Here is a 23,031-nt window from a genome sequence, read left to right on the forward strand (position 1 = left end):
AGAGAGAATGAGCACGTGGTGAGAGAGGGGTGAGGGAGATGGGGAGAGAGGGGTTAGAGGGTAAGGGAACAAGAGCAAGAGAAGAGAGTGAAAAGGGGGCCAGTAGTCCCTTTTATAGTGAGTCAGGCACAACTGGCTGTTGCCAGGTAACTTTGGGACAGAGCCTAAAGAAATGCTAACAAATGCTATGTCCTCTTAGCCTCTGAACCTCTTAGTCTTCCTTATCTTCAAATCAATTCTTTTTAATTAGGTTCTTACCATAATACCATTTCATGGCTCATGCTGAGCATTCACAGGGACTTTCTGCCTTCTGTGTAACCACTGTGAATCTTCTTCCTTCTCTAGTCTTGTCTTGCAAAGGCCCATAATGACCCACTTCCTATCCATCTGCCTCCATAGTTTCCCTTCCAGAAAGTTCCCAGCCATACAAAAGGAGTTACCCGTGTGCCCTGGTGACCTCCCAAGCATTTCTTCTGCACTTTTGTTTTCTCAGTGGAAAAACCTGAACTGCTGTGATGGGAACAGGGACTTGCATAGACCCAGACAGCCTGACTCCCTAAGGATGACCTTGGATTTCTAATCCTCCTGACTCTCTACCACCCAAGTGCTGGCTTTACAGGTATGAGCCATCTTGCCCGGCTATGGCTAAGCATTTTTATAATGGCAAAGAGAGAACACAAAGGCCTGGCCTGGCCACTCTTGTTGTTCCTATTAACCTCCTCAGTGAGGGCTTTTCGAATATCTGTGAATGTTCATTATCAAATGACCTTTCCTCTAAGCCACAGGCCCTCACGTGGGGGTTAAGTAGGATGCCTGTGGAGTTTATAAAAACACAGATGTCCGAGTCATAGCCCAGACGGTCATGCTGTGAAACCTGGAAGAACTGGGTATATACACAATTAACAAATATGGATCTCCTGAGAATTCTGAACTGATCTGCTGTTTAAACATTCCTCTGAACCGTGTACTACTCAACCTGAAGTGGGTCAGTTCCCATTCCCCATCACCCATGTACCACACATTATATACAAGTTCCCCCATCCTTTTTTTTTTTTTCTTTTGAGGCAGAGTCTCATTCGTGTAACCCAAGCCATCCTGGAACTCTTTATGTAGGTAAAGACGACCTTGAACTCCTGATCCACCTGCTTTTACCTACACAATACTAGGATTATAGGTATCTGCCACCAGACTTGGTTCACACATTGCTGTGGCTGGGATCACAGGGCTTTGTGTAAACTAGGTGTCCTGGCTGGTTTTGTGTGTCAGCTTGACACAAGCTGGAATTATCACAGAGAAAGGAGCCTCCCTTGAGGAAATGCCTCCATGAGATCCAGCTGTGTGGACTCCCTCCCCAAAGCCCGGACAGTAACACAGCGCTGCGGAAGCAGCTACATTCAGAAGCTCCACCTTCATGGAGCAAGAAGGAAGTTACTGATTGGACTGTGACACTGGCGTAGTTTGGGGGAAGGGTTTTGCCCCAAGCATTTTACCTGTTGCGGGAACAAAGGAATCCCCATTAAATTCAAGATGACTGAGTGACCAGACCTCGTGTTGTCTAATGTTCTACTTTTCCCACGTGGGAACGGTACAGTATGGCTAGCCTACCTCTTCTTATCTCTTTCAATCTCTTCCTATCTATTTCTTATCTTACTCGTATTTCCAGAGGGACTCTTTAATTCTTTCATGTTGGCTCTGGATGCCAACACAGCTGTAAGGCATTTTCTCAATTAGTGATCAAGGGTGGGAGGGCCCATTGTGGGTGTGCCATCCCTGGGCTGGTAGTCCTGGGTTCTAAATGAAAGCAAGCAGAGCAAGCCAGGGGAAGCAAGCCAGTAAGCAGCACCCCTCCATGGCCTCTGCATCAGCCCCTGCTTCCTGACCTGCCTGAGTTCAGTCCTGACTTCCTTTAGTGATAAACTGCAATGTGGAAGTATAAGCTGACTAAACCCTTTCCTCCCAAACTTGCTTCTTGGTTATGATGTTTGTGCAGGAACAGAAACCCTGACTAAGACACTAGCCAAGCACTCTACCAACTGAGCCACTTCACCAACCAGTCTCTGACTCTTTAAGGGAGGCAAATACAACACCAACTGAATGTTTTCAAGTATGAGATGTTGCTTACAGCTAACCAAATTGCCTGCATGTCCTTTAAAATGATGAGAGAGAGAGAGAGAGAGAGAGAGAGAGAGAGAGAGAGATGCCTTTTCTTTGGCAACTTTGATAACTCATGATCAGAAATAAAAACAACTTGTAGGATGACGGTATAAATATTTTATTGTTTTCCATGGCTTATTTCCCTATCTCCCGTATCATTAGGGAAGAGTGAACCAATCTCTTGCTGAATATTATAGAGAGGTTAAAAATTTTTAGAGAGGTAAGTTGCCCATGGCCACCCTAACACACAGGTTCCTAGTTAAGTGGAATGACTTCCTGGATTCTCCTTCACAATTCCAGTTGGAGCATAGCACCTGCTTCAAATACAACAGTCAAAAACTCACCCCCACATCACCCCAAAGCACCTGGTGTTAAACTCAAGGGCCCAAGTATTTCAGAGACTTTTCAAACTGTCAACTACTTAATAATTATGAAGCAAATTAAGAAAGTGGGCCAGGGTGAAATGTCAGTAAGGCTATTAGCAAACACTGGTAAATGAAAAAAAAAAAAAATTCCCAGCTGGCTGCAAGAACTTATCAAACCCAAGGAAACAGAAGCAGTTAGTAGACACATTGTTCCCTCTCTGTTCATGCTTTAATTGCAATTAGCATTGTTTTTGTTTGTTTATAGCTCATTTTCTGATGTTAAGGACCAACATTTAACAGGTGTTTTTACTTTGTTTACTGCAAGCTGTCTGCAGGATGGAAACTCTGGGGGCGGAGTTGGGGTGGGGGTAAGGGGGGTGGAGTGAAGTGTGTTTGATGGGGGGTTGTAATATAGGTTTGGACAACAGGAGTGGAAAATTAACACACACTCACCAGACTAACGCACCAAATGGGAGCACAGAAGATATCGTGTGTCCCTGATGAGAGCAGGGCTTGACAGAGACAGAGCCATGAATCACTGCCCCATCCAAGAGGTGAAGTTCTGACCTCTAGTACTATTGACTCCCAGGAGGAATGCAGCCGCCAAGGAGTGCAAAGGAACCTTACCTCCTGCATCTGAGAAGGCAACCCTCTCCATGCTAGGAGAGCTCCACCTAGTGCCTTCTTGTCTCACTGGGAACAGCTATGTTGAGCTCCTTATTAAAGTACAAAGCACTTAAAGCTGTCTCTCTACAACTTCTACAAAAAGCTCTAGGGGGAAAACATGGGCATCTGGAATCAAGAGACAGCAACAGAAGCCTCATTTTGACTCCTCCATCTCTGGCAATGAACTTGCTTCCCTGTTACTGCAAGTCCCAAAGAAGATCACCCCACACATAACAGATCAGACTGCCCAATCCAATACAGTGAAGAGATGACTGAAAACTCCACTTCAGAAACATTTATGAGGGCTAGAGAGATGGCTCAGAAGTTAAGGAGACTAACTGCTCTTTCCGAAGACCAGAGTTAGGTTCCCAGCATCTGTGTCTGGTGGCCCAAAACTGTCTGTGACTCCACTTCCAGAAGATCCAATATCTCTGACCTTCTCATGTGCCTGCACTCATGTGGGGACACATACTCACACAGAAGCACACATTTACATAATTAAAAATAAAAATTAATTATCCAAAACTGTTAAGGAAGGCCAATAGGAAGGCTCAGGAAGTAAAGGTGCCCGCCACCAAGCCTGACAACCAGAGTTGGATCCCTGAGATTCACATGGGAGAGGTATAGAACCAGCTCCCAGAAGTTGCCCTCTGACCTCCACACACATGTCACCTCATGGCCACACACATACATAGTAAGTTAAAATGTAACAATAGAATAAAAAAAAATTTAGATTTTTAATGAGCCTGACTTAAGGACACATACTGTAATCCCAGCACTTTGGAGGAAGAGGCAGTAGGATCAGGAGCTCAAGGTTGCTCTCAGCAAAATATTGAGTTCAAGGTCAACTTGGGCTACATTACACTCAATTTTTGTTTTGTTTTGATTATTAAAAGGGGGCCATACTGACATATGCCCATAGTCTCCCTGTAATTAGGAACCTGAGGCAGAAGACTGTCTGTTTAAAGCCAGCCTGAGCTACACAGAGAAACACTGTCTCAAGAAAAAAAAAATGTTTTAATGTTAAGCATCTTTTGAGGACTCTGTTTCCCACTGGCAGGGCCACCTCCTAGTGCTTATTCCACTAATGATATCATATTATAGTTAAGTCTAGCTGATCTTTGGATAAGGTAAAAAAACATAAAGCATGCTAGAATCCCAATCATGTCCTCCCAAAGATAACCACATAAACATAAAGGCATGGGGATGCATTTTAAACATCAAGCCTTCACCGTCATTGCTTCCAGAGTCATGAATCCTGAATGTTTCAAGTTCCATGCTTGCACTCACTTCTGCCATAGTCCACTGTTTTCATGATATCTGGCTCACTTAGTCAACGAAACAAACCAACCTACTCTTTCATTCCACATAGCTAAAAATTCAGAAAGAGACCTGTGGGAAAGGGACCACTACAACACATGCATTGAAACTGCTTCTGCCTGACCTAGGCTGGGAAGAATGAGCTGCAAGGAAAAAAAACCCTCTGACTGTGTGCATGGCCACGTATGGACAGGTCCGTGTGTGTGTGTGTGTGTGTGTGTGTGTGTGTGTGTGTGTGTGTGTGTGCATGTGGAAGCCAGAGGAAAACTTGCAGTTCTCTCCTTCTGCCACATGGGATCCAGGGATCAAATTCAAGTTGTTAGAATTTTTGGCAAGTGCCTTTACTGCTGAGCCATCTTTATAGGGCGAGCACTTTACAGACTGACCTTTCTTCTTAGCCCCTCCCTCACCCAGTCTCTCTTTTGTTGTTGTTGTTTATTTGTTTTTGAGACAGGGTCTCCCTAAGTATCCCTGGCTGGCCTGGAATACTTAGATAGGTAGACTAGCCCTGTCTTTGAACTCACAGAGATTGACCTGCCTCTGCCTCCCAAGTGCGGGGAGTAAAGGCGTGCACCAACACATCCAGCTCATCACAGCTCTTAATAAAGTTTGTCAAAGTTTCCAGGTAACAGCCTATATACTTCAGCCTTTATTGCATTCCGATAGGGTCAGGGATTACAGAAAGAGCATCAGAGGTCGCTTTCCCCATAGAGGGCAGAGGAGAAGGCAGTGTAATCCAGGGCCCCGGGAACACCGCCCGGACCTGAGTATGGAGGCATTCTCTTGATGCAGTACTGGGCCTGATCTGGAGGCAGCTCTCGACGAAGCTCCTCTGCCAAGATGTAAGGCTAGAAGAAAATCACATGAGGAATGCAAATTAAATACAGAAAACCTAGGATATAAGCCATCTTGATATCTGCATATTTCTTACAATGGCAAGAATTACTGGTAAGGGAGTCTACTCTGCTCATTTTACCCGTTAATGACCAAAAGCTGGGTTCCCAGAGAGTGAGTCTGCAAGGTGACTGACAGGAAATCCAGGATGCTTCAGAAAAGCGCATGCGGAATTATCGCCACTATGTCTCATACTGGTCCAAATGTGAGTGATAAACATTCCGATTTTAATTCCCCACTTCATGGGTCAAGCTGGTTCACGTCATAGACTGAGGAAAACCATAGGAGTGAGTCATTTGACATCACATAACTGATGTTTGTAGAAAATGGAGACCCTTGGCTGAAGAGATGACTTAGCCATTAAAGGTTAAGCCCACAACCAAAACTATAAGAAAGTGGGGACCCTTTCATGCTCTGGTTTTTAAAAATATGAAAATATGTCACTGAGAGGAGAAAAAAAAACACTTAAAAAGTAGGATTGGCAATGAAGGACAGAACTTTTTAAAACATATACGTATGGGAACTCTCCTTCAAGAAGCCTGCGCCCATGCTCTGGAATAAGCTTTACTCTTTCCCAAGCCTCTATTGCTCTATAAACCCCTGCCTAATTTGTATTAAAAGTATCCAGCTGGTAAACTGGCTCTGCAGGTAAGGGCTACATGAGCCTGGAGAATGCTGCTTGTCCTTGGAACTCTTGTAAAGGGGAAGGAGAGAACGGACCACACACGCGCGCGCACACATATAAATCACTTTTAAAAGCCCAGACATAACAGTATGCATCTATAATCTCAGCATTCCTATGGCGATACCAGAGAATCCCTGAAAGATTGCAGAAAAGCAAGCCTTGCATACACAGCAGGAAACAAGAGGGTCCGTGTCTTGAACAAGGTGAGGGCAAGACTGATGTCTGAGGCTGTCTTTGACCACCACACATGCCAAGGCCCATGTGCAAGTGTACTTGATGCCCCCAGATAGTCAAAGATCATTTTAAAAGTCTTAAAACAAAAGAAAACCTGTCCCAGCAGACCTTATCAGAAGCCAAAATCCGGAAGGAGGCGATGACCTGCTCTGCCGTGTCAGTATCTGCGGTCTCTCTAGTCATGAAGTCGATGAAGGACTGGAAAGTGACCGTGCCTTGTCCGTTGGGGTCAACCAGAGTCATAATGCGGGCAAATTCAGCTTCACCCTAAGGTGAGTGGTAGAGAGAGAGAGTAAATGCTTCAGGGTTTGAAACTGTCATGGATCCCTCACATGGTTCTCTTCACTCTCTGGAAAGGGTTCCTCTTGTGGGTGACTCAAGTCCATTTCTGTCAGTTTTAAATGTTGTAGCATCGAGCCAGAGGCCCTGCCTATCAGAAGTATGTCCTTTGTGTAGCCCATGTTGCCCTTCCTAATTACATAATTAGGAAGAGTAACTCAGCCCAAGTGGAAAGTCGAATCACTGTGTAAGATGGTGCTCATTATTTAGTTTACTACCAGAGGGATCAAAGACTGGGAGGAAAGCTCAATAGTAGAGCAATTGACTAGTACATCCCCAGTATTGGGGGAAAAAAAGCTTTTAAAAAAACAGTGCCTTATATATTAGCAAGGTGCATACCTTGTTCTGGTATTCAGGAAGTTGAACGGAAAGGATGGCAAGTTTGAGGCTAGCCTGGAGTATACAGTGAATTCCCAGCTAGCCTCACCAGGGCTACACAAGGTACCCTAAGTGCAGGCACTCTAAGTCCCAGGTTAGAGGCAGAGGCAGGAGGGTCTCAGTAAGTTCAAGGACATCCTGGGCTATCTAACGAGATACTGTTTCAAAATTAGATAAATATATAACTCATCAAAGGGTAACGTAGCACATTTATATAATCTGTCCTGAACTCATAAAGATTTGCCTGCCTTTGCCTCCCAAGAGGTGGGATTAAATCTTGCACTACCATCCCCAACCATTAAAATCTCTCTTCTATCTTCTAAAATATCAAGGGAAAACACACTTTAAAACTCAGGCAACTAGATGCCATTGACGTGAACATTTTAAGTTGTTTCACTGAAGTACATGAGTTATATCAATGAAGCTTCTAAAAATCACCAGGAAATCCCATGTCCTTAATGTTTTCACCATAAGGAAACCTTGCCAGGCATTGAATAAAATACATTTTTAATTAATAACAATGTAGTATTATTTTTATATAGTGATAAGCAGATTTTCAAAAAGCATTGCCTTGTGATAGGAAAATGAACCAATTAGACAAGTATTGCATCTAGATTCCCCACAATCGAGGTTTGGTATGATACCAGACCTTTGCAGAACTTCCGGCTTGTGTCTTACCAAGTCATAGCCCATGGAAATGAGGCAGGCTCTGAAGTCCTCATGATCCATCAGGCCGTTCTTCCTCTGTGCAAACGCAGAGAACAGAGAAAGGGCAATTAGGGACGAGATGAACAGCTCTGCCTGACCCAGTGCCCAGTGAGCAAGGTGGTAGAGAAAGGGTGACCAGGGAAGATCAGAGGTCACCTCTGACTTACAGAAGGACTAAGCCACCAGTACAAGAATATTATAAGATAGTCTGTTTAACAGAGAAGACTGGGCTGTCACTCAGTGGGAGAGCGCTTGCCTAACACCCAGGAGTGCTTGGTCCTCAGCATTGCAAAATAATATAAGAGGGAGGAAAGGAAAAGTAGGCAGGTGCTATAAAGACTAAGAATGAAAAGAGAACCCACATTAAAGGCAGCAAAGGGTGCCAGTAGGGAGCTCCCTACTGCCACCTACTGTTAAAGGCACGTATTGCAAACATTTCTAGAGCAAAACCGAGAAACTCATTGCTCAAGCAGTCTTGGAAACTACTGCCCAGATGAAGCGCTGGGAATGGAACCCAGGGCCAGATGTAATGGCTTCGTCTTTATGACAAGCTCAGCTTCTCCCACAAACCCAATGGGGCAGTGGGCTCAGCTCTGTAAAAGCAGGGTATCTAATGCAAAATCCTGTTCGGGATAGAGAGGGTTCCTGTGCACAGGTCTCAGAGTTGTAAGAGGGGCAGCTAACATTTAAATACCAGTATGTCTTTACTGGCAATTCAGTTGATTTTGTTCACTCAGGAAATGGCCTGTTTAGAAAGGTAAAGGTAAAAGTTCTGTCTTCTGTGAATGGAACCTCTGTTTTGGCTCTCAGACCTGAGGGCCTGTCCCGCCCCGATGTCATCCACTCCACAGCCCTGAGTTTTGCCTTATGGCTCCCCGTCCACTTCCCTTGGTGCCCTGCTCTGGCTCTTGCACCTGCTTTGGAGCAATGACCCTGTAGGTCTTCTCTCTTCCCCTCAGATGGTCGCTTTCTGTGCAGACTGCCTGGTTTCCCTAAGCTGGCCTTCCACTGCCTAGGCAGGAGCGCTGGCTTTCTTGCAGTGGTGCATGAGCACTCCTCCTCTCTTGCCCTCGGAGTCGCTCATCAGTCTCCCTCCCACAAAGCCCTCAGTCTTGTCACTCCTGTCCCCAAGCCCAAAGTTCCTTCCTGACCCTCTTCCTTCCTTTCTCCAGGAGCCACACCTGGCTTCTGCTCACTCTCTTCACTCCACGGTCCCATCCCCATCCCCATCTGGCATCCTAATGAGCTTCTCAGAAACACAGCTCTGGCCATACTTGTGCTCTATGACATTCAGCGGCCCAGATGTCCATCGGAGGGATCTCTCCATCCAAGTGCTCCATGACTCTGCCATCTTATCTGACTGCTTTGTCTCTTTTTCTTTTCTTTTTTTTTTTTTTCTTTTTTAAGACAGGGTTTTTCACCATGCACCTTCCTGCCTGAACTTGCTATGTAGACTAGGCTGGCCTCAAACTCACAGAGCTCTTCCTGGTTCTGCTCCCTGCATGCCAAGATTAAAGGCGTGCGACCCCAGCCTGGTCTTGCTGTCTAGTGAGAACACGAAGTAATCTAAATATATGGTCTCACCACAACAGACCCCAGGAAAACTTTGTATCCAGTGCTTAATGTAAGTAAACCTTTCTACATTTAAAAAAAATTTAGGTTTATTTATTTACTTAATGTTTGTCTGTACGCCTGAGTGGACATGTGGTATGCATGGGGCCCTGGAAGGTCAGAAGCCTGAGTCACAGGTGATTGTGAGCCTCTGAGTGGGTGTTAGGAACTGAGCCCATATCCTCTGCAAGAACAGCAAGCCCTCTTTACCGCCAAGCCAGCTCTGCAGCCCAAGCAGGTGCTTCCACTAAAGACAGACTAGCATCGATTACGTTAACTACAGTAGCCTAGTTAAAAGATCTATGGGAAACAAAGCAAGCTACATTGGTTTTGTTCATTTGTTTGTTTCTTTTTGTAGATTTTTGACTTTTTTCCCCCTTGCTGAGGACCTAACCCAGGGCCTTGTGTTCTGCTAGGCGTGCGCTCCACCACTGAACTAAATCCCCAACTCCAGGAAACAAAGCAAGAGTCTTGATGTAAGGTCACTTGCTGGTGACATGGGGGACTCACCAGTGCTTGTTTGATAGCTAGTTCCCTTGGGATCACTCAACCAGTTTCCATGTGAACTTTGTGGAGCAGCAAGACCGAAAGTGACCAGCCGGGCATGATGCCAAGCACCTGCCATTGTCCCAGCACTTGGAAGTGGGGGCCGGGGGACCAGGAGCTCAAGGTCACCCTCAGTTACACAGAGACCTCAAAGCCAGCCTGGAACACATGTGACTTAAAGGACTCTGAGCGACAGAATGCATGTTTTTCCAGATATAACTCCCTTTCACACAACCAGAGAGAGAGAGCAGTACCCTGTCAAAGTGGTTGAAGGAGGCTCTGAACTCATTCATCTGCTCCTGGGTGATGCCCTTGGCATCTCTTGTCAGGATCTGGGTCTCCACCTCATTGATGGTTCTGGCGATAGTTGTCAGCAGCAACTCCCATCCGACACGGATATGCTACCAAGGAGAAGAACCAGCAATCAACTAGGTCAAGGAGGTTTTTAGTGTGTCATGAGCAGGAAATAAGCAGGGCTTGGAATAGGTTTGCTATACTTATTCTATCATCATCATCACCATCATCACCATCATCACCATCATCACCATCATCATCACCATCACCATCACCATCACCATCACCATCACCATCACCATCACCATCACCATCATCATCATCAGTGTGGGGAGTCCGTGTGCAGAGCTCACAGGAAAATTCTGGAGTCGGTTCTCTCCTTTACATAGAGATTCCTAGAACTCAACTCGGACTGTCGGGCTTCACGGCTACCTGCTGAGCTGCCGCCTCAACAGCTTGGCTTTCCTATACTTAAAATTTTTTTCACTGTCTCAACTTTTGCAAGATTCTGTAGTGTGGGAAATATTGAGGAGTGAGATCAGAGTTCTACAAATGACAATCTACAAAGTAGCACTTTGCATATTAATTCATATTTTTTATTTATGTTAAATATACTTGGAGCTAGGGGTTAGACCTAGGGCCTTGCACATGCTAGACAAAAAAAAAAAATCTACAACTAAACTACATTTCTGACCCATACTTTGTAGATTAAATATACACTATGTGGTCTATTTGTCACTAAAGACAACTTCACACTTACCAAATAGCTGGATGGGCACTGAGTTATACCCAAAGGCTCCCAGGGAGATCAGACTGAACCAGACTGGTAGAAATAGGGACAGTCTTGACTAATTGTTAAAATAACTAATAAAGAATGGACATCATGGTACATGCCTGTGATCATAGCACCTATGAGGTGGACGCAGGAGGATCAGGTCATTCATAGTCAGATCCAGGAGAGTCTGGGATATGCAAGACCATCCATAGCAACAACAACAACAACAACAACAACAACAAAAACCCTAGCCAAAAAACAATGGGAAGAAATGAGGGCAATTTAAGTTCCTCTCCAGAGAAGTGTAATGACTTCACTGTGACAATAATGGTAACTGACAATTAGCTTTTGTTTGGTGCTTGTTCACGGTGCTTTTCCACACACAGTAAACAGAAAGACTTAACTGTAACCTGCGTTCACACCTATAGAAATTATCAGAAATGGAGAGAGAAATGTGAGTAAGAAAGCAATATGAGGAGGTGTCAAGTTGAGTCAAGCCTGCCCATGAGCCCTCCATACCTCCATGGTATAGTTCGTGTGCTTGTTGTCGAAGACCAGGGCTTCCTGGATGAGCTGGTGGTCGCCTTCTAGCTTGTCGATGTTGTTCTTGTAGTTGATGATGTTGTGTTCGTACTGCTTCAGCTGGTTCATCTGGTCCTCCAGGGCCCCTGTGATCTGGATGGAGCTCCGAGCAATCTCCTGTGTGTGGAGAGGGGAAAGTGGAGTATGAGGGGACACTCAGCATGTGGGGCGATCTCCCAGAGAGGCAGCTAAGAGGCAAGTAGCAGACAGCAGGGTAGGGATGGGGACTCAGGGGCACCCGCGAGCATGGAGACAGACAGAGTGGTCCTCTGGTTCTGGGCCAATGGCCACATCTACTTCAGGGAGCCCAAGGAACTACATGTCCCAGACAAATTAGTGACAAGATTACAGGATGAAATAAAGTTAAGTTCATGTCTGTCTAGAGAATGGGGGTGGAGGCGGGGGGTGGGGGTGCGGCAGGAGACGTGATCCAAAGCAGGAGTAAGGAAAGAGTCCTGCTGACATTCTTGAAGGGAAGAGACATGTCCTGAAGATAGCTAGCCTATTCTGTGCTGTGGGCATTAGGACTGGCAGACATAGGCAGAGCTGCCAAAGAGGTATCAGACCACTGGGGAGAATTTCTTATCATTTTAGAAATTTCTACTGAAATTCTATTGTTTCTACCCCTAAGATAAAGTTAATATTTTATCCCAAAGGAGAAACAGAAAATGTCTCCTGGCTATTGTTGAAAGCTATTAAAAAAGCCAGCTCCTCAGAGCCATTCCAATGCCATGTTTCTCGAATGTTTTAGAAACACAAAGTATGTGTGACTCTTCACCTGCCCTCATTAGGGATGGATGGCTTAAAATCTAGCTCCGGATGAGACTAAACCTGAGAAAGAGTTCTGTCATTGACAAGGGCAGACAGTGGAAATGTGCCTCTGAGCCCTGTACTCTATCAGCCCTTGGCATGGAGACATAAAGGCCACAGACAGGGGAGTGGGTGGTGCAGGCAGAACCAAGACAGGGATGTGCTGTTCTGAAGCTCAGTGTGGAGTCCAGACTCCAATAGGGTGCCACCAACCTCCATCTTGTTCTGGATCCAGGGCCCAATGGCATTGGCCTGGGCAGCAAACTGGCGCCGCAGTCGCTCATTAGCATGTTGGCGAGCCAGCTCCTCCTGCAGGGACTGATCCCGGACGGGCACCAGCTGCTTCACCTGTCAGAGCCCAAGGAGAGCAGGATGAGAGGTCATCTCTGGTCTCATAGGAGGGACCATGGGATGAGCTCACCATCAGATATTAGGCCACTGGGGTTTGGAGAGGGAGGAAGGGGCAAATGGGAAGACAAGGATAGAAGCTTGAGGAACTGAGGGGAAAGAGAGCCCTGCTCAAAGGACTAGTTCTGACTGGTACTTATAACACCAAGGGACCGCTGAAAGCACAGCTTAGTCGAGGGATTTAAGAGTCTCTCCAAGGGCCATTCCTCCTCCATGAGGAGTTCTCTTCCTGCAGCACCAAGCCCACAGGGGCTGGGACCACAGCACAGAATCATGGGGAAGACTACCATCTCTATTTTCATGCTCCCTGATTGAAAGTTAGCATTTCCTTCATCTATGGATGTGGGCATCAGGATTCAGTAGAACCTGTGGCTGTCACATAGTCACCAGGCATTCCCACGACAGTGGAGCCCCTGCAACTTAGAGGTCATGGGGTTGCTGTTAAATCCACTCTTAATTGTATTTGTTCAAAGAGAGGTGGGGCACGTACTTTACCATATCCTGACTTTATTTGGTAGTGGAGTTAACCCTAGGGCCTAAGTCTAAGCCTATCTCAATCCTCTTTTTCACTCTATAATGTGAGTCAAGGCCTGGGCTAGCCTTAAACTTGATCAGTTGCCCAGGGTGACTTTGAAATTTTCGTCTCCTGCCTCCCAAACAGGACTACTGGCCTGCACTGCCAGGCCTGGCCTTTTACAGTTTATCTTGTTTTTATTCTCCCTTTTCTCTCTCTCTCTCTCTCTCTCTCTCTCTTTCTCTCTCTCTCTCTGTGTGTGTGTGTGTATGTGTGTGCAGGCTAGAGCATGTGCTTTGTTCTCTCCTGCTACCTCTAAGTGGGTTCTTGGGATTGGATTTAGGACCCCAGACTTGCACAGCAAGGGCCTTCTTGTTTCCCCTTACAGTATTAACACCATAACCAATATTTAGTTTGCCAAAATTTATAATATTTTCTCTTAGGGAAATAACTTCTATTGTTTTTCCTCACAGATCACAGAGATTGCCAATAGCATGACGATTCAACACATCTATAAAGGCTGGAAGGAAGAGAAGTCCGAGGGTGATGTTGGATCCATCCCACATAACCCTTCCCTCATCCCATCCACAGCCGCGCCCTCTCACCCACTGGCCTGCACCTCTCACCCACTGGCCTGCAGCTGCCCACCTTGTCCCACTTGTTGCGCAGCTCATCCATGGTGACGGTGCTGTAGGGGTTGCTGGAGCTGATCCGGATGTTGTAGCTCTGGATCACCTTCTCCACCTCGTTCTGGATGGCCAGGATGGACTGCCGCTCCCCATCTGCCTCGGGCAGCGTGGCCTTGAACTGCTCATGCGCGGTGATCAGACTCTATGGCAGGGTGCAGTGTAGAGAACCAATCGGACTAGGGCATCAACTGTGTTTATTTTTAGGCACAGTCTCAAGTAGCCAGACTGGCCTCGAACTTGCCATATAATCACATATGACTCTGAACTCTTGACTCTCCTCCAAACCCAGCTTCTGGGATTGCAGGCCTGTAATCCAGACTTTTAGTGTAAACTTTGTGTGTGTTCACGTATGTACGTGTATCTAGAGGCCAGATGTCCGTCTTGTTTTTCTAGACAGGGGCTTTCATTGGCCTTGCCACTCTCTCATTAGGCTAGTCTGGTTGACCAGCTAGTTCCAGTCTGGGATTACAAGCATATGCTTTTATGTCCAATTGTTTCTTTTTTAATGTAGATTCTTAGCATTGAATGTATGACTTTGTTCCCACAGGGCAACACTTTACTAACTAAACCCAGGCCTCATGATATCAGTTTTATTGGAAAAAAGTTACAAATGTATATTTTCTTTATAATCTATTGTAGCTCAAATTCACCATAAATGGATTATGAATAAACAGGGTCCTGGGCACTTGACAGTAACTTTTCTCCCTAACCCTAAAGCCAGCAAGCCTTACTTATAGCCTCACTTGAGTGTTCTGAAGAGTTATACAAGGAAGGCACTTGTAGTTGGCGGGGACCAGGGTGCTCTCTCGGAGGCGCTTTTGTATGGTTGTTCTCATATGTACTTACATGCATGTTCATGTTCATGGGAACCAGAGTCAACATCAAGTGTCTCCCTCAGTCTAGAACCTTATTTTCCTTTTTTAAAGGTGTATTTTACGTGTGTGTGTGTGTGTGTATGTGTTCATGCATGATATAGAATGTTGTATGGAGGTCAGAGGACAACTTGTGGAGGTCAGTTCTGTCCTTCTACCTCATGTATTCTCGAGACTGAAGTCAGGTTGGCAGGATGGGGGGCAAGTGCCTTTACTAGGGGAGCCACCTTACCTGCTCAGAACCTCAGGTCTTTTTTTTTTTTTTAGATTTATTCATTTATTATATATAAGTACACTGTAGCTGTCTTCTTCAGACGCACCAGAAGAGGGCATCAGAACTCATTACGGGTGGTTGTGAGCCACCATGTGGTTGCTGGGATTTGAACTCATGACCTTCTGAAGAGCAGTCAGTGCTCTTACCCACTGAGCCATCTCACCAGCCCCAGAACCTCAGGTCTTATACTCATATGAAGGCATACACATGCATACATATATGTGACATGAAAACAGAAGAAGAGCGATTTGAGGAAAGGAAGGAAATCAGCAGACATGAGGATAAGAGAGGGTGACGCAGAGTAAATACTTCGGTACAGGATGCACTTTCACTAACAGGAAGAATGAGCTGGAGCCCCTCACCTGGATCTCCTCGATGCTGTGGACAATGAACATGTCCTGCAGGTCCTCCATGGCACCCTCCATCCAGTTATTGAAGGGCGCGGCTCTCTTGGCAAACTCCAGGTGCAGCTGGTCAATTGTTTCTAGCAACTTCTCTGTTCTCTGAGGATCGAACAGAAGCAAGTGCTGTCTCAGATGAAATACACTTTTTAAAAATCCCGAGATGTGCAAACAGGTGAAATATATTGTCCAGATCAATGAAGTATTATTTATCCTGTTATTTGTTCTAGCTGCTGGGTGGATGGTAAGCCCCACTGGTCTCTGAGAGACCTTCTGTGTGTGTCTACTTCTGGTGCTGGGGATGGAACCCACGGCTTCAGTTATGCCAGGTAAGTGCCCAACCACTGAGTCTATTCTCTGAGAGCCTTTTGAATTAAAGAAAAATTTAATATCCCCAGAGCAACCTCACATTTAAGGTATCTGAAGTTTTGGGGGGGTTGTTTTTGGTTTTTTGGTTTTTTGGGGTTTTTTTGTTTGTTTTTTGAGAAAAGGTCTCATATAGCCTTGGCTATCCTGGAACTCACTATGTACACTAGGCTGCCTCACCTAGATCCGTCTGCTTCTGTCCCCCATGTGCTAGGATTAAAAGAGTGTGCCACGATGCCCAGCTTTGCCTTGGACTTTCTCTACAGCTAAGGATAACCTTGAACATCAGATCCTTCTACCTCTACCTCCTGAGTTTCGATCAGTCACTGATGACCACAGCGCAGTTTTATGGAGTAATAGGAAGTGAGCCTAGGCCCTGTGTGTACAAGGCAAGTACTTCACCAACCAAGATGCATTCTCTGACTTATTTCCTAGCATTTTGTTTTCCTTCCATAGCTGTTCCCATTTCCCAGGTACACATCTCAAGTTGGGCCTGATACCCCGAGTCAGCTATTGGCACAGTGGAACTTTAGTGGGCCTTGAGAGACGGCTCAGTGGCTAAGAGTTCAGACTCTTCTTCCCAGAGTACCTGAACTCGATTCCCAGCACACACAAGACGGCTCACAACCATCTGTAACTCCAATCCAGGAGATACAATGCCTTCTTTTATTCTGCAAAGGTGCCAGGCACAGGAGTGGTATGCAGGCATACGCACTGGCAAAAATGTTCATATATTAAAGATAATACATGAGTCTTTAAAATTTTTTAAAAGGACTTTGGGAAGTTTGCCATGATTGCTCCTTAACAAACAGGGCTCAGCCCACAGTCCCCCAAACATTTTAAAACTGAAAATTATGTTTTGCTGCTAACTTGTTACAGTGCAAAAACATCAGCCTCCCTTGATCCTATGACCCCCCACTTTCAACATCCTTCTATTTCCTGGATAATGTTTGGTTGTCTCCACATGAGGTCATGGAGATACACAATTAACACCACTGATTTAATTATGGAGCCTCTAGTAGGAGTTTTCAAGGTTTTCACCTCCAAGGCCTCCCTCCTCTTCTGGGTGAGCGTCCCCAATCTATCCCACTGGTCGCAAATTTTCTGGCACCGATCATTGACGTTCACAGCATCGTGATAGTCCAATTCACTATGAAAAGCAAGAAATAAAGATTAATTCTCCCAGATGGTGTGAGGGAAATAGATACAAGCTGGAAATAAGCAGGGAAGAGATGTGTGTGTGTGTATATGGTGTATACGCATGTGTACATGCACACACATGTGTATACAAATGTATGTATGAACAAATATACATTCATATGTATACACATGCACTTGGAGACCAGAGGTAAACTCTGGGTATTTTTGCCAGTCATTAAATTCCACTAAACTCCCATCTTTTAAATTTAATTTAACTTAATTTTATTTTATTTAAGGTAGAGAATTCTCGTGGCCAGGGCTTTGCATTATTCAGCTAAGCTGTCTCCCTAGAGAACTTTAGGCATCTACTTGTATCTGTCCCCCAAGAGCTGAAGTTAAAAGAACATACTATCATGTTCATTAATATATATTAATGTGCGTGTGTGTGTGTGTGTGTGTGTGTGTGTGTGTGTGTGTGCCTGTAGAGGTCAGAAGAGAATGATAGATCCCTGGAGCTGGGGTTATAGGCAGTTGTAAGCTGCCTGATGTGGATTCTGGGAACTGAACCTGTGTCCTCAGCAAGGTAGGTCGTGAAGCACTCTTAGCCGCTGAGTCATCTCCCTGGCATCTGTGTCCGGGTTTTGAACATGGGATCTGGGTGATCAAACTTATGTCCTCAACTGGCAGCCATCTCCCATTATCTAGTCTCTACCCCCATGCCTTTTTTTTTTTTTTAAGACCCAATAGGAAACCGGTAGGGAGGGTATTGAGATGGCTCAACCACTAAGGGAACCTGTCACCAAGTTTGACAGCATGAATTCAATCCCTAATATTGCCTTCTGACTTCCACAGATGTGCTACTGTAATTACTCCTTGACTCAGACAAGGGGATACCTGGGGCTCAATAGGCAGCCAGCAGAGCTGAATCATGCAAGCTCTTGCCCATCAGGAAATTCTATATTTAAAAAAAAAAAAATGTGGCCAGGCAGTGGTGGTGCACACCTTTAATCCCGACACTTAGGAGGCAGAGGCAGGCAGATTTCTGAGTTCAAAGCCAATCTGGGCTACAGAGTGAGTTCCAGGACAGCCAGGGCTATACAAAGAAACCCTGTTTCAAAAAACAAAACAAAACAAACCAAACAAACAAACAAAACTGTGGAGAGCAACCTGCTGAAAACATTTAAGACTGGCCTCTGACCTCTGACCTCTGGCCTCCACTTTACTTCAGGGATCCCTGATCCCTAACCCCCCACATACACAAAATACAAAGGTAACAGAAAACTGGTAGGGCATTTGAGGGTTTCCTGAATTGTCCCCACTGGAAATATTATCCCTTAGAATAAATTGTAAGAGTTAATACAAATCCTGTTAATCAACAGTTTTCAAAACAGCCCTGTCTTCTTAATGCCTCTGGCTAGCTCTCTCTTCCTGTGTCCTCTGTGGCCTCCTGAGAGCATGACTTTTAAATGGAAACAGCAAGGAAAGCCAACTATCTGACCCACGCGGCTGGAACACTAAAATGAGTCATAGGGAAGGAGGTGTCCACTTGCAGGGTTCTGTGTGTGTCCTTGGCTCCTCTAGAAGGGCAGGCAGCTTGCTGCCTACTGAGTGGCCAGTCCAGGAGGGCTGTGACATCACCCAGCACAGAAAGGCTTCTAAAACTGGGCAGGCTGGAGCTCTTCCACGTAGGGACAACGACTCTTTGAACCGTTGAAAGCTACCAGTGTGGTAGAAAGAACAACAGAAAACAAAAAGCTTGAGTAAAACTTAACCTCATCTCAGGGATAAATGTCTGAGTCCTGCTTAAAAAGCAAGCAACCACCCGACCAGGCTTAGAGAGCAAGAACTGAGGAGATCAGAAGACGTTGGCACGAGGCTTCTTTGAAAACAGCCTGAGATGAGAGAACTTTCTGGGAGGGCCCTGCTCCCTGATAACCACTTCCTTGAAGCTTCAGTTTTATTTATTTATTAATTTATAAATGTGTGTGTGCGTGTGTGCGTGCCTCTGTGTGTGTGTGTGTGTGTGTGTGTGTGTGTGTGTACATGCACACATACCATAGCAAGTGCACAGAGGTCAGAGGAGGACAACTTGCAAGTGCCAGTCTGTCAGTCCTCTCCTTGTGCCATCTAAGTCCTGGGGATTGAACTCAGGCCATTAGGGTGAGCATCAGGAACTGTTACCCTCTAGCTCTGAGACCCTCTGCTTTTTCTTTTTTCATGTACTCACCCAAGTTTACTGACTTTACTGTTTCTTTGGCTGAGCAGAGCAAAAACATTTGACTGTTATCTGAGTCTTCTTCCAGAATATTCAGATAGGGACAGAAGCCCCCTGTCACCTCGTTAGAGCTTGTCCAGTTCTTAAGAGCAACCACCAGCTATGTACAAACACGCGCTTACCATGTAACCAAAGTTGACTTAGATCTTATGTCTACTTTGAGGATAAACCGAAAAACAAGCCCAGCAACTGCCCCTGAGCAGCTAGACTACGCTGATATAAAGTGGCAAGGCAGTAGATCTTTAACGTGTAAGTCTTTCAGAAATTTCTGGATGTTTCCATCTGATATGTCCCTTGTGGCCTCATGTTTTCGAATGCTTGGTCCCTGGCTAGTTGCATGAATTTGAAGAAAGTGGAGCACTGTGGTGTAAGTGAGTCACAAAGGGTGAGCCTTAGAGGGTCAGACTCTGGTTCTAATCTGGATATGTTAGCTGTGGTTGAATAGTGCCCATGGGAAGTGGCACTCTTAGGGGGTGTGGCCTTGTTGGAGGAAGTGTGTCATTGTGTAGGTGGGCTGTGAGGTCTCCTGGTATTCAAGTCCTGCCCAGTGTGGAACAGAGCCTCCTCCAGGCTGCCTTTGGGAGACAGTGAACTTCTGCTACCTGCAAATCAAGATGTAGAACTCTTAGCTCCTTCAGCACCATGTCTGCCTGCACTCTGCCTTGCTTCCTGCCATGATGATAATGGACTGAGTCTCTGAAACTGTAAGCCAGCCCCAATGAAATGTTTACCTTTATACGAGTTGCCTTGGTCATGGTGTCTCTTCACAGCAATGAAACCCTAACTAAGACTCTGCCTGGTATTATGTCAACTTGACACAATCTAGAGTCATCTAAGAGGCGAGAACAACCTCAGTTCAATAAATGGCTGAATAGGACTGGGCTGTGGGCAAGCCTGTAGGGCATTTTCATTTGCAATGGCTCCCTAAGGCTGGGCTGTGGACAAGCCTGTAGGGCATTTTCATTTGCTTTCTTTCTTTCTTTCTTATTTGCTTTGTTCTGTCATTTTTCTGAGACAGGGTAGTGTGTGTGTGTGTGTGTGTGTGTGTGTGTGTGTGTGTGTGTGTGTGTAGTCATGGATGGCTGTCCTGGAACTCAATCTGTACATCATGCTAACCTCAAACACAGAGACCCACCTGCCTCTGCCTCTAGAGTGCTGGGATAAAGGTGTGTATGTCTATTGCCCAGCTGCATTTTCTTGATTAATAATTGATGTGGAAAGGCCCAGTCCATTGTAGGTGGTGATTCTGGGATACATAAAAAAACACTCAGGGGCTAAAGAGATAGCTTAGCCATTAAGAGCACTTGTCAGTCTTACAAAGGACCCAGGTTCAAATCCCAGCACCCATATGGTGGTTTACAACCATTCCTGACTCCAGTTTCCAGGGGCTCCAGAACCCTCTTCTACTCTTCATGGTTACCAAGTGTGCAAGTAGTACACATACACACATATACACAAACAAAACACACATGAAAGCTAATAAAAAGAAAGAAATTTAAAAGGAAATAAACAAGCTGAGCAAAAGCCAGAAGAAGCAGAGCGGTGGGCAGCACTTCTCTGTGGCCTCGGCCTCAGTTCCTGTCTCCAAGTTTCTCTCCTGCTTGAGTTTCTGCCCTGACTTCCCTTCATGACGGCCTGTTGTTTCAGGACATGTGGCTGGGACACATAGCTGAAATGAAGTGTTTCCATCCTAAGTTGTGTTCATCATGGCAATAGAAACTCTAAGGCACGAGCTCTCCCTGACTCCTGGTCTTCTCTGTCCTGACTGACTAAAATCCTTATGAAACCGTGAACAAAAATCAACCTCTCCCCTCAAGCTGTTTCTGTCAGGTATTCTGGCAACATAAATGAAAAAGTAACTCAGGAGTCAGGGAGATAGCACCCCAGGTGAGATTGCTAGCTATGTAAGTCTGACAACCCAAGCTCGATCCCCAGAACCCACATAAAAAGCCAAGTGGCACACACTTGTAATCCCAGAACTCATAGCATGATGGGAGGCCGAGGCAGGAGGTAAATATAGAAGCCTGGAGCACATGTACAGCAGCAGGAACGAGATCTCCCAATTGGGCAAGGTAGGAGGCAAGAACGGCTTCCAAGAGCCCTCCCTCTGATCTCATACACACATAGTGTACATATGATAGCCTCTCATTCCCAGACTATTTTTTTTAATTACTATTTAAAAGAGTATCTTTGCACTCAGGACACAGAGGCAGGAGGATGACTGTGAGTTTGAAGCCAGCCTGGTCTACACAGAGTTCTAGGACAGCCAGGACTACCCAGAGAGACCCTGTCTCCAAAGTGACTGAATAAAGCAAGAACATTCTGCTAGGCCACGGTGGAAACACCAGGGCCACCCTCTGAGGGTGCTCCTCGGGTTTCCCCACGTTCCCTGATGCTTACACAATAGTTCCACGCACACCTGTACTTGGGGAGTTAGGGCTTGCTTGACTATTTTTATGTACTTCTGAGAACTGCCTAACAACTCTGACTTATTTTTAGGATGGGCAGGAAGGAAAAGAACGTTAGTAACAGTCAGATGAACACAACCTACATCTCATGCATGGTTACATCATTACAGCTCAGCAGGGTAGAACAAACAGCACCAACGATGCCTGGAATAACCGTCACAATAATATAAAATTGCTTAAAGCTTATGGGCGACACTTAAGACTGCTCCAAGTTACCCATGGGAAGTATTACTGTACACTAAATAAGCTGAGTTCTTCTTAAGCCCTCATCTTATTGGTGAGTGGCTGTTCATTAGCAAAGAGCCACCATTCAAGAGGCCTCAGACCACAAGACTGGGAAAGATGAAGGATTTATACAGGCCAGCCTGAGAAATGGTGTGTTACGAAGCCCTACCTGTTAATTATGGGGTCTGAGCTTCCTCAAAAAGTGAGGAACCAGGGACTAAGGTATTGAAGTACATTTTAATTACTTTGTTTTTATTGGTAAGTGATAGGCAATGCAACCTTTGCAGATGTAGAACCAGAAAGAGCTCTGGTTACTCCTGTGGAGGAGCTGGGTTCATTTCCCAATACTCAGAGTGTCACCACCCTCAGGAACCCCAGTTCCAGTAGATCTGAAATGCTCTTCTGCCCTCCACACACACTACACATCTCGGGAATCTCAGGCAGAAAGTAGAAGCAGAAAACATCTGAAGGGTGATTAGCCTCAGTACCACGACATCTGTTCCCACAGAACAAAACTCAAAAAAAGAGTGAGGCAGCCTGCTCCTTCCGGCCTTTCTCTCTGCAGGAACCATGGGTCCTGCCTCCTGCTACAGCCTGAGGCCTTGGCCAGCACACTGGTATCTCATTCCCTTGGGAGCAGAATGGTGTATTCGGGGTCAGATTTGAAGGATGAGAGAACATGAGGACTCTGGCCCACAGCAAGGCTGAACCTTTTTTTGACATGTCTAGACATGAAAATCACCACCCCCAGGGGCTCCAGCCCGACCCTTCGAACCCAGCAGGGAAGAGTGTCTGTTCTCTGGAGACCCTGCACAGTGCCATAGCCCAACACAGTCTTCAGCCCAGGGTACCAGTACACACTTGAGCTCCTGAGCAATGGCAGCAATCTGCTCCACGCGGTCCTGGTGTGCAGCCAGGTCACTCTCGAAGGCCTCATGCTTCCGAAGTAGGGCTCGAACTTCCGTCAGAGACGCAGACTCATAATCCTTCTGCAGCAAGATCTGTTCTTTGCCTGCAAAGGGGACAGCCAGCACCGTT

The 23,031-nt window shown here is 45.8% G+C and overlaps 1 protein-coding gene across 1 annotated transcript in view; it reads right to left on the bottom strand.

Moving 5' to 3' along the window:
• Nucleotides 1–5,123: 5,123 nt before the first annotated feature.
• Actn2 (actinin alpha 2) overlaps nucleotides 5,124–23,031 on the bottom strand; it is a 69,217-nt gene continuing 51,309 nt past the window's right edge. The window contains exons 12-21 of the mRNA XM_031358510.1: nucleotides 22,855–23,005; nucleotides 16,927–17,035; nucleotides 15,481–15,621; nucleotides 13,932–14,114; nucleotides 12,575–12,709; nucleotides 11,489–11,668; nucleotides 10,155–10,301; nucleotides 7,714–7,779; nucleotides 6,427–6,585; nucleotides 5,124–5,353 (exon numbers count right to left, since the gene is read on the bottom strand). Coding sequence (XP_031214370.1) covers nucleotides 5,195–5,353; nucleotides 6,427–6,585; nucleotides 7,714–7,779; nucleotides 10,155–10,301; nucleotides 11,489–11,668; nucleotides 12,575–12,709; nucleotides 13,932–14,114; nucleotides 15,481–15,621; nucleotides 16,927–17,035; nucleotides 22,855–23,005 — 1,430 coding nt within the window. The 3' untranslated portion in view covers nucleotides 5,124–5,194. The remainder of the gene's footprint in view (nucleotides 5,354–6,426; nucleotides 6,586–7,713; nucleotides 7,780–10,154; nucleotides 10,302–11,488; nucleotides 11,669–12,574; nucleotides 12,710–13,931; nucleotides 14,115–15,480; nucleotides 15,622–16,926; nucleotides 17,036–22,854; nucleotides 23,006–23,031) is intronic.

Source organism: Mastomys coucha, unplaced genomic scaffold (assembly GCF_008632895.1).
Source record: "Mastomys coucha isolate ucsf_1 unplaced genomic scaffold, UCSF_Mcou_1 pScaffold7, whole genome shotgun sequence".
NCBI lineage: Eukaryota > Metazoa > Chordata > Mammalia > Rodentia > Muridae > Mastomys > Mastomys coucha.